The following is a 13,875-nucleotide window of genomic DNA, read 5'->3' as shown; positions in this document are numbered from 1 at the left end:
AGGGAAGAGGATTTTTGGTTTGTGAGGAAGAGGGGAACATTCTGGGGAAGGGGGAGCCTATTTCCATAGGATGGGCTCCATCTTAACAAGAGTGGAGCCAGGCTGCTGGTGCTAACTTTTAAAAAGGAGATAGAGCAGCTTTTAAAGTAGAGCCTGGGGGAAAGCAGACAGTCATTTGCTAATCCATGGTTTGGAGGGAGGTATCTTCAAAGGTTCTTGGCAAACCAAGCAAAGTTAGAATGTCCCAACAGAGAGGTGGCTCTAAAAGCTGAAAAAACCCAGATGTATTAAATACAGAGTATGCACATAAAAATTACTCCAAACTGTGTATCATCTGATAAGTATCATCTGATAATAAGCAGGTTATAGGTACATATAAAAATACAAATAAAAGTACTTTATATAGTCTGCATGTGAGTGCAGAAATCTTAAAAATAAAACTGGAGAATTAAAATGTATGGCGCTGTAGGAAGCTATCCCATGTTTAATCACTGAGAGCACCCAATATGAATCATAATATCCAAAGAGGGATGCTGACAAGAATGCTGACATGCCAAAAAAACACTGTAGGAAGTGGGAAAAGAAGAAACTGTCCATCTGAAAACGTCAAACCAGAACTGAAGGATACTTATCAAGATCTGCTTGTCTGAAAGATCCTGTGCAAATGAAACCAAGGCAGAGGGACAATGCAGCAACTTTGGCTCAAAAAGCAGAAGCCACTGACCAGCCAAGGGAAGTCCAGAGGGCAGAGGAGCTCCTACCCTTGAACAAAGGAAGAGCACTCCGAAATGGAGAAAACGCAGATGAATGCAGACAGCCTTGGTCCAGAGATGGCAGCCCCCTCTCCACACCGAAGAAAAGGGGAGGGGAAAAAGACCTGCAATGCAGCAAAGACCCTCCACCCACCTCATGATTATGCATGAGCTTATGCATATTTATCAGCTGGAAAATATAAGATGGGGCAAATAAGGAAAAAGGGAGCGGACCTGAAGCAGCCCCAATATCCCCTGCTAGTGTGGCCAGGAGACTGGAGAGAGAAAACATCGTGCCTGGAGTCTGAGGCGGTGAGAAGCCGAAAACAGCATGGCAGCTCTGCCAGTACCAGACCCAGAAGCAAGCCTCCTCCCCTCCTCCACATTCTCCAGACCTCCAGCCAGAGCCTGCTTTAGAGGTAAACAGGGAAATCGCCTGAAGTTGGGACCAGGGGTAAGTAAGTTAGCCATAAGTAGTATTATATTACGCAGGCTAAGGTTTACAGCATGCTTTAAGCCACCTATGGTACAGAACTTTCTTTAGTGTAAACTGGTGCTTAGTGGCCAGGATGTTAGAGACAAGTACTGTTATCTTCTAAATGCTAATCCTGCCCAATCTGATAAATAAAAGTCTAATTCTGTGGAGAAAACATTGTCTTTTCCTGAACTTAGGCTCGTAAGGTGGGAGGGAAACCGGAAATGTCCAGTAGCAGACAGGTTCCTGCACCCCTAAAACTTACCTAGAGCGCTAAATGAAGATAGACGCATAATAGGCATCTTGAAGACCTGATGGAAGGAGAATAACCAATGAAACACTGTGATACCAGAATAGAAATTGTAAAAACATGACAGGATAGATAAAATTGGTGGAGGAGTGTCATCTCTGTTTAAGGATGGCATTGAGTCAAGCATGCTAAAAGTTTCGCAGGAAACAAACTGCACTCTGGAATCTTATGGATACAAATTCCAAGGGAAAAAGGGAAGAGTATAGTAGTGGGATATATTACAGTCTGCCTGGCCAGGATGAGGAAACAGACAGCAAAATACTAACATGGATTAGACTTGCTAGTAATACAGGCAAAACAATTATGGGAGTCTTCCATTTCCCGAGTATTGATTGGATAAATATCACATCAGGATTTGCAAGGGAGGTAAAGGTCCTAGATGCCATCAATGACTGCTTCATGCAGCAGTTGGTCATAGAATCAACAAGAATGGGAAATGTATTAGATCTTGCTCTCAGTGGAATGCAGGACCTGATGAAAGAGGTAAAGGTGGTGGATCCACTTGGCAACAGTGATCATAATGTAATAAAGTTTCACATAATTATTGGAGAGTGAATATTTAAGGAAAACTACTGCAGTAGCATTTAACTATAAAAATGGAGATTATGATAAAATGAGGGCATATCTTAGAAAAAAAAACCTGAAAGGCACAATCCACAAGATTAGAAACTTGCAGGATGCATGAACACTGTTTAAAATTAACATCCTTGAGGCCCAGGCAAAATGCATTCCGTGCATTAATAAAGGTTAAAAGAAAATTAAATTACTGCCAACATGGTTTAATAGTGAGGTAAAAGAGGCAATTAAAGGAAAAAAGGCATCATTCAAAAAATGAAAAGCAGACCAAAATGAAGAAAATAGGGAAGAGCATACACACTGGCAAGTTAGATGTAAAAAAAGTATTTAAGCAGACTATGAGAGAATTTGAAAGAAGCTTGCCACTTTTTCAAGTAAATTTGAAGCAAAGAGCTTGTGAAGGAGTCCGTTGGGCCACTAGATGACTGAGGAGTAAAAGGGGTGGTCAAGGAGGACAAGAAAATAGCAGGAAAAACGAAATGAATTCTTTGCCTCAGTCTTTACAGAGGATGTCAGGCCATATTCATACTGAAACATTTTTTGATGATAATGATTGTAAGCGACTAAATGGAATCAATGCGAAACTGGAGGACAGAACTCCGATTGACAGACTAAAGAATAACAGAATCACTGGGGGCTGGATGGTATTCACCCCAGAGTTCTGAAGGAACTAAAAATTAAAATGGCAGATCTGTTTCTGGTGATTTGCAACTGATTTGCTTTCATTATTATTAAGAGTGTATGTATGTATTTTTATCTAATTCTTCATTTTATCTTATTCTATTGCATTTTACTTCATAATTTTATTTTAGATTTTTTTTATGTTAAAGGATTTCTCTCATTTTGTGTCTATGGGAAAAATGCTTAGTAGACAGGGCCCATAGATTGTAAGCTCTCGTAGGCAGAGAAATGTTTACTGTACATGAATAAAACCTGCCTTGAGCTTGAGTTTGAAAAGGGAAGTTAACTAAGTCCAAATCCACAAATCTTTCAATTTGCATAAAGTTTTAATTTTAGGCACCAAACTCATTGCCCATGATCGGCTATTACAGCGGTGACTTTTTGTAGCACAACATGCTCAGTCATGTGCTCAGCACCCAACGCTAAGCCCAGAATGTCAGCACTTAAGGGACCTGTTTACTAAACTGCATTAAACCATATTTAAAGACAGCATAAACTGAGGAAATTTCCAGAGTGCAGCCATACTCTGCGCATCATTATCTAGCTTTGCTAACTTGTATTAATGAACCCAGAGTTTAAGAGTCAGCAAGTGTAGCGAAGAGAAGCCCCACAGTTGAAGGAGGGATTTGGAGGGAGTAGGGATTCAGTGGTAAGCACAAGCAACCTCTCTTCCCAGTCCTCCATTCCCACTTCCAGGTTCCCCCAACATCGCCCCCCTCCATCTCCAGCAGGACCCTCCCAGGCACCTCTCCTTATGGTCCCTCCACCCAATATTCCCCCCCCCCCCCAGTTCCATTCAAGGTATCTACTAGCTCAGCCCTGAATACCTCCCCAAGTCTGGCAGAAGGAAGAGAGTGACCTACTTTATCTCACCATCTAGGATCAAAACAGTGGCTTTGGCCCTTCACACTCTGACCTGAAAAATTCATGGGGGAACTGGAGGTCAGGTGGGTTGATGCCTCAAGTGGGACTTGCCAGATGTGGGCAGGGAAGAAGCAGTAAGGCCCAAAACCTGTGTGTGGAGGGGGGCAGTCCATAAACTCCCACCAAATTATCTGTTAACACATTGATCCCATCATGATAGATTTCTTGTGCTGTACGTTGACCACATCTCCAGAGGTGCCGGTGAATTTATCCAGGCAATGCTTCCATATTTTTACACTGACAGTGTGCAGCATTCACTAGCAGTTATGCTCTTAAGTATAGAAAGGAAATAAAATATGTGGCTGCTTCAGTTGGTCATGGTGTTTGCTGCACATGTGCAAAGGTAACACAGTAATGTTCCTATGAAAACTGTACTGCTGCTCATACTTTGATGCCATACATTCTAACATGAACATGCATCACGCTCGCAAAATGAATGGTGCACATCATTTACAGCAGAAAGCACCAGAAAAACGTCCCTGGCCACGTCTGTAAATCTCTCTTCATTGGGCTTCCCTGGACTGGCGCCATCATCTCCAACAGGGTCAGTATATTCAGGTGCCATGCAGCTGTCAAAATGTGTCCAGTCTTCAGTTCTCACGGCTCTAAAAGAGCTAATTTATTACCACAGGATGTGGAAAAAGGTGCCCGGTGACATGCTCAAGCAAAGGATGTCTGGTATATCCCTCTGTCCCTGCCCAAGGGCATGATCTCACTGGCTGACTGACAAGTTTGGTTTACTAGACAAAACTGCTCCCAAAGGAAACTGAAAGACCAAGCTCAGGCGTGGATGTAATGAGATAAAAGATCATTTGAGAGCTCTGAATAATATATTTTGAATACAATAGCTAGATGCTGAGATCAGTATAAATTTTCAAACATTATTCAATGCCATCAACTCTAGAAATAGCTTGAAAATCAAGTGAAGACGATTGGGAAAGGCCAAAGTTTAGCCCTCCTGAAAGTAAGGTTTTTGGCTTTCTACTGTTCCGTTTCCACATGCCTTTGGACAGCAGCAAAGCTAACCAACCGCTGACTATATTAAAAGACTTGGAGCAGGGGGGGATCTCCAAATTCAGTCCTCAAGAGCTGTAATCCAGGTAGGTTTTCAAAATGTCCACAATGCATATGCATGAGATCCATTGTATGCAAATAGATATCATGCATATTCATTATGCAAATCCTGAAAAGCCAACTGAGCTGTAGTCCCCAAGGAGCAAGATTTGGGACTCGTGACATACAGGATATTTTCAAAGACATTTCCACAGGCAAAGGTGTTTTTCCTACAGAAATGGCCTGTTATAGACTTGCCCAAATAAAATGCAGGTAAACTTCCAAGCACATGTCCTGTATTTGCCTAGACTGAGTGGAGGCATTCCTGGGAGTGGGGAATGGGAAGGGTTTGAACTTGCTTGCATACTTTTGAATTTGCATATGTATACACATAAAATTTACAATTTTCATACACATAAATAGTACATGCAATTATGTGCAGGTAAATTTGGTGGGAGCATTTTCAAAGGAGACTAATGCAGGTAATTCTGCTTTAAAACTTGGTTTAATGTACATGTGTTTTGCCGCCTAACTTTTAGGAGGGCTGTTTAAAAATTACTCCCTTAATGCCACCAGCTGGCCCAAGAGTCAAGAAAAGCATTTTATGGACAGTACATTCTCTTGACAGAGTCTAGCAGAGGTTAAAGATATGCCAACAGAAGATATTTCAGGTACAGTGGTCAAAAAAATAAGTTATATACCTTTACTTGTATTTCACTTGCAAAAGTAGATAGCATGATCTAAAAAAGCTTTTATATATAAGGATTAGCATTTTAACAGAGAGGATTTTTTTGGCTGGCCATGTTGAGATCTTCTTTTAAAATGTTGCCCACTTACGGCAATTAGACAATTCCATTTGGAGTAAACAAAAGAAATGTCTTTCCCTATCACACTGGTTCCCAAACCTGTCCTATTGATTCCACAGCCAGTCGTGCTTGCTTTCAGGATATCCACAGTGAATATGCACAAGAAATATGCATACATGGCACACCCAGAATATGCACATTTCTCACGCATGTTAAGTAGGGACATCCTGAAAGCTCAACTGGCTATGGGATCAATAGGACAGCTTTAGGATGCCCTGCTCTGATATAAAAAAACAAAGCCAGATACATACTACTTGACCTGCAGGGGGCGTACTCAACCACCTTGTTTCCATTCTGTAGGAAGCAAGTTCCAACAGGTTCCCTCTCTTGCTTGACTTCTGTTCTCCAGTGATACAATGGGGCACAGGCCTGAAAAAAAATTAAAACATCATACTGAGAAACTGAAGGTTATTTCTCATAACTTGAAAGATAAGGTGAGATGGTATAAGCCATGTAGAAATTTAAGGTCTTCTAGCCAGGAGGCACTGACTGTGATCCCTACAGTTAAAATGAAGTGAGGTCATCAGATGTAATCAAGGATGTTTTCAATGGTGGCACCAACACTTTGGAATAGTTTACCTTCAGTGATTCGTCAGCAAGCAGATTATCTACAGTTTAGAAAACAGTTGGTTGTTCCCAGGCAGCAGAAACACAATTGGGATGGTCTGAGATACAATTAACTTTTGCAGCAGTTTTATTTTTGTTGTGTTTATTTGTGGTTATTGTTTTTTTCTATATAGTTTTGTTTTATTTTGATATTGTTTGGCAATTTTAATTCTGTTTTGTACACTGTTTGGATTGGTATAATGCCAGAAGGCGGAATATAAAACGTTTTAATAAATAAATTCCTTAAGAGTTAGTCAGTCTGTAGATTTGCCATGACCAAACCCTAAGACTGTAGTGATAGGCAGACCATGCAACACCTTTTGGCCCGCCAATTGCTTGAGGATGGCCCCTGAACATTATGGGGGATCATCCTAAGGCCAACTCACAAGCACTGAAATGTGCTCATCAGTAAAAAGAAATAGGAAGTTGGTAGACGAACATGGGAAGGAGCTGCAGCAGCGTAGGAATGCCAAAAATAGATCATACAAATATCAATTCTATTGGGATTTTTATGAACAAGGCAATCTGCAAATATTTATCCTTCCCAAAATTGCATTTACCCTTTACGAAACTGCATTAAGACTTGAAAGTGCTCCAGTTATATTACATGTGGGTAATCCACACTGTACTTTAACTGTGTGGCTCAGAAAACAGTAGGGATGTGCAGACAAAAAGTTTATGTTCATAAGTCCATAAGTCGAAAAGGGGGGTCAATTTCGGTCAATATGGACATATGGAGAATTCCATAAGTTGAGTCTATGTCCATACGTGCACCGGTTCCCTAAATAAAAATTTAAACCCCTCACCCTCCTTAATCCCCCCCCAAGACTTACCAAAATTCCCTGGTGGTCCAGCGGGGAGTCAGGAAACCATTCCTCTATTCCTTTGCGAGGAGCACGTGACGTCCGCATCACGTCAGAGTGACGCGGCCGTCACGTGGTCCACCGCGGTTCCGCTCCCGGACCCCTCGTTGGACACAAACGGAACTTTTGGCCAGCTTGGGGGGGGGGGGCCTCCTGACCCCCCCAAGCTGGCCAAAAGTTCCATTTGTGTCCGGGAGTGGAACCGCGGTGGACCACGTGACGGCCGCGTCACGTCGGAGTGACGCGGACGTCACGTGCTCCTCGCAAAGGAATAGAGGAATGGCTTCCTGACTCCCCGCTGGACCACCAGGGAGTTTTGGTAAGTCTTGGGGGGGATTAAGGAGGGTGAGGGGTTTAAATTTTTATTTAAGATCAACGATCGCGATTTTTAACGTATTCAACATAGCTATGTTGAATAAGTTGGAAATCCGATCGTTTTCGCCTCATCACTTTTTTAAGTTAAAAAAAAAAAAAAGTAGCGTTTTACATATAAGTTCAAAACGAATGCACACCCCTAGAAAACAGTAAGAGGCATGGCCTGCTGGTCAGAGCAGATAAAATACAACTAGAAGAGCTGCTGAGATGTGTGAATTCAGTCCCTGCTCTTCCACTGCCTCCCTCTATGTGAACTCCGATGAGTCATGTTATCACATTGGCCCTGAGATCATGTCGGTACAGTAACATTGTTGCTGATCTCTCCTCTTTTATGGGAACAGTCACACCGATCAAGCACCAATATAGTAACACAGTAATGACGGCAGAAAAAGACCAAAATGGTCCCATCTAGTCTGCCCAGCAAGCTTCCCAAGGCAGTAACTGCTGCTCCGTGCAGGTTACCCCCATGTTTCTCTTAAGGGTAGTAACTGCCGCTCTGTACAGGTTACCCCCATGTTTCTCTTAAGGGTTGTAGCTGCCACTCTGAACAGGTTACCCCATGTTTATCTTAAGGGTAGTAACTGCCGCTCCGAACAGGTTACCCCATGTTTCTCTTAAGGGTTGTAACTGCCGCTCTGTACAGGTTACCCCCATGTTTATCTTAAGGGTAGTAACTGCCGCTCCGTGCCGGTTAAGCTTTTTTATTTATTCCCATCTTCTAGTCTTTTAGGGATCATAGTTTTAAACATGGCAGGCAAATCTTCTACCTCAGAAGTGGCTGCATACGTTTCCGAGGTAATAAATTGTAAAGCACGCTGGAATCCTGTACGGCTAGAAGGTGCCATATATCATTTTTATTATCATCACTGAATATATGATATGCAAGGACTTCAATTTAAAACATTTTGAATGCAATTTTCAAAGGGATTTCCATGGGTATATGAGTGTTTAATCACAGAAAAACCCTATTACAATATTTCCCCCCACCCCCTCTTCTGCAGGGGAAAATATGCATGCATTGTATTTTTTTTATAGGGAAAAGGAGATGTACTAAGTGGGATTAAGGCCAGGCAGGCCAGCTAAAATATACCCCGGGATTTCATTTCATTTTGAGATCCCGACACAGCCCTTATCACACATATTTTGCACCTGCCAGCTCAACTTAAGAGAATTTCCAGCCACAATCTAGTGGCTAAAATATTAGACTAAGCTAAGCAGCTAAAACCTAACCAATGATTTTGGTTGCTAAATTGTGGTCTGAATATCAGCCCTCTTTACATTTTACTTCCAGTGTCAGGAGTACTTTTTTTTCTTATTTTTGTTTTATAATTTTATGAATGTCTAATAGTAAACCAGTTAGAAATGTTGATAAGCGATCTAGAAATGTTTTAAATAAATATTTTGTCGAAAAATTCCAAAGAAGCAGGGCTGCTCATTCTGGAGGAGAATTCATGTACGAGTTGAGACTCCATTCAAATGGCAAGCACTACGTGAGCGAAAGGTGTTACTGCTTGAAATTTGTACATGGTCTCCATCAGTTTATTTCAAGCAGCACCTCAGTCTCATCAGCCTAAAAGCCATCAGAAAGGGAGAATAACTTTCATTTAACAGTTCTTTTCTGCACACCGCTGCTTTCTGATTCTCTGCCGGCAGCTAAACCAGGAGCAAGCGACTCCTCCACCAGCTCAGCACAGGGATAGGAAAGACACCAGGGAGGGAAATAACACAGACCCTGGAATGCAAGGGAAGAAAAGTTTAATTAAAGTTATTATTTTAGGAAAGGTGGTGACAGACGCAGCCATTGCAGAGGTTACATTTCATATGGCAATAGAGGAATGTGTGGGAGCGACAATGCAGGGAGGAAGCATTCTGTGTTTTTACAGGGACAGCGATTCCCACAACTTTTTATCCAGTTTGTTCTGCAGGGCAGGGGTGACAAGTCATATTGCTGTCCAGATCTACAGGGAACAAGGAGGAGGACAGTTGTATGCCTGTTGGCTGTTGTGCTCGGGTTTTGTCTGAGTGCTTTTAGATAAGCGCTTCATTATAGGAGTGGTAATGGATGAAGGCAGGATCTGCATCATCCCTGCGAGATAGATGTAGGTTCCTTTTTCATTGTAACCTAATATGAGGGAACAGTGGTCTAGCTTAAGTATGAATCTATGAAAGTTAAGGAGCTGAACTTCTCCATTAAAAGGAGAAAACCAGTGGAAAAATCTCTTAAATGAAGTCCCCAGGACATCTCGATCAGGAAACATATTGCACCACTGTAAGTGTTTCACATGCTTAGAAATGAAGGAGCTGGTCCAGTGCCAACCCAGTCTGACCTCCCAGTTGGGTATTTCACTGGTTTCACTGGTTGGCTGGAGATGTGCTAAAGGCAGTCTTCACAGACTTCGGTCAGCGGGAGGGAGGGAAAGAGAGAGGGAGCTGTGGTCATTGCTTAAGGGTGACATCTAGCGGCCAGATTCAGGGCCTGGGGTTGCTGCATTCTGGAAGGAGTCCTGATGCATGCTCCTGGCCTTTCACTACAATGACCAGACTAGGTACATTGGCAGGGAGCGGGAAGATGGGAAATAAAATAAAGGAAAAAATCCCCGCCCAGATGTTAATGAAGGCTCATGGCACTAGATCCCAGCAATCGTTTCCAGCTGCATTGGAAGTATTTTATTTATTGATATTTGATGAATCGTCCCATCCCACAGGCTCCGAACAAAGTACAAGTAGCTAAATCAATCTCATTCAAACATCCCAAACATTGCTTATATAACAAAATAAACATTTCAAATAATAAAGACAATAATAAAAAAGTTAAAAAAAAACAAACAATAAAGTTCACCAGACATCTCAAACTTAGCCAAAAGCTTATTTAAACAAGTGAGCCATGTTCAGTACAAAGGAGCAAGAGGTCAAAAAATAATTATAACTTGAAATTTCATTTATGTTTTCATTAAAGTTAAGATGCAAAGAGTAAGAATTCTAAAAGGTAGATATGTCCCTTTATAAGACAAAAAGGTACCCTATGAGAACACACATCTTCATGAGGGGTAGCTTAGTAGGCATCTCTACTAATATTGGCTCAACACTGATGTGGGCTTAAAGAAATGGGACAGAAGTGCCTAGGAGAGAACTAAGTGAAATTTGGGGGCTGAATAAAAGTTGTACTCAGAAAATTATAGTAAGGTTATACATACGAGAGGAGAGCAGGGCACTGTTTTTACATATGAGGTGGAAGACTGAAGTTATTCTATAGTAATGGGAAGATGGATAGACCGCCGGCCCGCAAACTGCAAAAGTGGGACAGTAATGCTAATATTATTGAAATAGCGGATATTCAGGGAAGAGAGAATGGTCAGTTTAGGAAAGCATCCCAAGCTTTTGCTCAGTACTAAGGTCATTATATTCTTATGAACTGGAGGGTGCCCTGGAGGAAATCCAGTCCTTCCTGTGAGATCATTCCCTCTCTAGGATTTCTGAGGAAGAGAGGGTAATGTTAGAGGCTCCTGTAACAGATGAGAAGATGCAGCAATCCAAGCCATGAAATTGGGGGGGGTGCCTGGGTGAGACGGGTTCTCCTTGGAATTTTATAAACATTACAAAGATACTATTGGCACTTAAACTGACTAAAAATGTGTATGCAGCAGTCGAGGTGGCTCCTCTGCCTAAATCTATGTTGAATGCTACAATATCAGTTATTCACAAGAAGGAAACAAACTCAACTAGGTGCTTTTTTTCTCCTGAATTGAGTTTAAGATCCTGGCAAAGATCTTACCAAGAAGATTTAAGGCTACATTTCCTTCTGTTGTTAACGGAGGCCAGACAAGTTTTATTAGGAGGAGGAAATATTATAAAAGTGTCAGCAGGGTGCTAGATCCAGTCCATTTAGCCCAGGTGAGAAGAGGACACCTGGTTACTGTCTTTCACAAACACTTCCCAGCATGGTGCTTCTGAAATTTCTTTTGCTGAATTTTTATCTTTTATTTATTATTGAATTTTCAAAATGCTATTTTGTTTCCATTATTATTATATTTTGCATTGTAAAGCTCCCCTTGCTCTTTTTATTTTATGTTTTTATTGTACATCACATTGAGCTTCTTTTGTATATACAATTCATAAATTGAATAAATAATAATAATTGAGTCAACAAAAAACTCCCTGGGGCAGTTTTTCCCTTTAAGATGGGAAGAAAGAGAAATGCACTATTTGGGATGGGGAGAGATCAATAAATCTCACTAACCTTTATGAAGCAAACTATTCCCCATCTCACCACCTCTCCCCTACTCTTCAGGAGGATCAAACAAGATCTAAAAGCTTGACAAAACTTCCAAGATCTCCAGATAAGCTGGATCATATCTATTAAAATAATATCCTTTCAAGAACTAATTTCTTATTTGATTTCTATTTTGCTGATGCAGTTCCTAACAAAAATCAGAAGGAAACAGAATGATGAAGCCATTTCTGTGGTTAGGGGCAGGAGGAGTACCCAAGAGTGTCCAGAGTGAGAATAAGTGCAGCTGCTTACCTTAACAGGTGTTTTCCTAGGACAGCAGGATGTTAGTCCTCACATGTGGGTGACATCATCAGATGGAGCCTGGCATGGAAAAAAATTTGTCAAAGTTTCTAGAAACTTTGACTGGCACACTTAGCATGCCCACTATCCATGCGTCCAAGCGGGATCTCTCTTCAGTCTCATAAGTAGATTACGAAAAAATAAACTATAGGAACCCAACTCCGCAGGGTGGTGGGTGGGTTTCCTGAGGTCTAACATCCTGCTTTCCTAAGAGAACACCTGTTACAGGTAAGCAACTTCGCTTTCTCCTAGGACAAGCAGGATGGTAGTCCTCACATGTGGGTGAATCCCTAGCTACAGGCTAGCCCTGAAAAACAATTGGACCAACAGATACCAAATAGGTGCCAACGAGCATAACAGAGGTGCTGTTGGTAACAGCAGAGAGAACCTAAACCCAAACCAGGCACCTTAGGTAGGAAGAGTTGGGTTCACAGCTGAAAGAGGTTCCTGAGGACAGACTGGCCGAATCTGCTATCCTGACAGCTGTCTCTGACCAGAGAATAATGGGCTTTGAAGGTGTGGAGAGAACTCCATGTCACAGCTTTGCAGGCTCCCTCACTGGAATTGCATGCAGATGAGCCACCAAATTCGCCATGGCTCTGACAGAATGAGCCATGATGTGACCCCCCAGTTGCAGTCCTGCCAGGACATAGCAGAAGGGAATACAGCCTGCCAGCCAGGTGGAAAGAGTCTGCTCAGCAACAGTCCCAGCCAATTAGAATCAAAAGAGACAAAGAGCTGGGTGGATCGCTTGTGGCCTGCTGTCCGGTCCAGGTAGAAAGCTAAGGCCCTTTTACAATTGAGTGTGTGCAGCGCCCTTTCCCCTTGGTTGGAATGAGGCCTAGGGAAGAAAGTAGGCAGGGCGATGGATTGGTTAAGATGGAAATCTGTCACCACTTTCAAAAGGAACTTAGGGTGGATGCGCAAAACTACCCAGTCATGGAAGAATCTTGTGTAGGACAGAGAAGTCACTAAGGCATGTAAGAACATAAGAACATAAGAAAATGCCATACTGGGTCAGACCAAGGGTCCATCAAGCCCAGCATCCTGTTTCCAACAGTGGCCAATCTAGGCCATAAGAACCTGGCAAGTACCCAAAAACTAAGTATATTCCATGTTACCATTGCTAATGGCAGTGGCTATTCTCTAAGTGAACTTAATAGCAGGTAATGGACTTCTCCTCCAAGAACTTATCCAATCCTTTTTTAAACACAGCTATACTAACTGCACTAACCACATCCTCTGGCAACAAATTCCAGAGTTTAATTGTTCGTTGAGTAAAAAAGAACTTTCTCCGATTAGTTTTAAATGTGCCCCATGCTAACTTCATGGAGTGCCCCCTAGTCTTTCTATTATCCGAAAGAGTAAATAACCGATTCACATCTACCCGTTCTAGACCTCTCATGATTTTAAACATCTCTATCATATCCCCCCTTAGCAGTCTCTTCTCCAAGCTGAAAAGTCCTAACCTCTTTAGTCTTTCCTCATAGGGGAGCTGTTCCATTCCCCTTATCATTTTGGTAGCCCTTCTCTGTACCTTCTCCATCGCAATTATATCTTTTTTGAGATGCGGCGACCAGAATTGTACACAGAATTCAAGGTGCGGTCTCAACATGGAGCGATACAGAGGCATTATGACATTTTCCGTTTTATTCACCATTACCTTTCTAATAATTCCCACATTCTGTTTGCTTTTTTGACTGCCGCAGCACACTGAACCGACGATTTCAATGTGTTATCCACTATGACGCCTAGATCTCTTTCTTGGGTTATAGCACCTAATATGGAACCCAACATTGTGTAATTATAGCATGGGTTATTTTT

At 41.9% G+C, this 13,875-nt stretch overlaps 1 protein-coding gene across 1 annotated transcript in view; it reads right to left on the bottom strand.

Annotated features, from left to right (window-relative positions):
- The window catches only part of ITGAV (integrin subunit alpha V), a 182,176-nt gene that overhangs the window by 103,521 nt on the left and 64,780 nt on the right, over positions 1 to 13,875 (bottom strand). Inside the window, exon 4 of the mRNA XM_029605959.1 lies at positions 5,889 to 6,006. Coding sequence (XP_029461819.1) covers positions 5,889 to 6,006 — 118 coding nt within the window. The remainder of the gene's footprint in view (positions 1 to 5,888; positions 6,007 to 13,875) is intronic.

This window comes from Rhinatrema bivittatum, chromosome 6 (assembly GCF_901001135.1).
Source record: "Rhinatrema bivittatum chromosome 6, aRhiBiv1.1, whole genome shotgun sequence".
NCBI lineage: Eukaryota > Metazoa > Chordata > Amphibia > Gymnophiona > Rhinatrematidae > Rhinatrema > Rhinatrema bivittatum.
The sequence above is the reverse complement of the archived record's forward strand: the minus strand, read 5'-3'. Positions and strand labels throughout refer to the sequence as shown.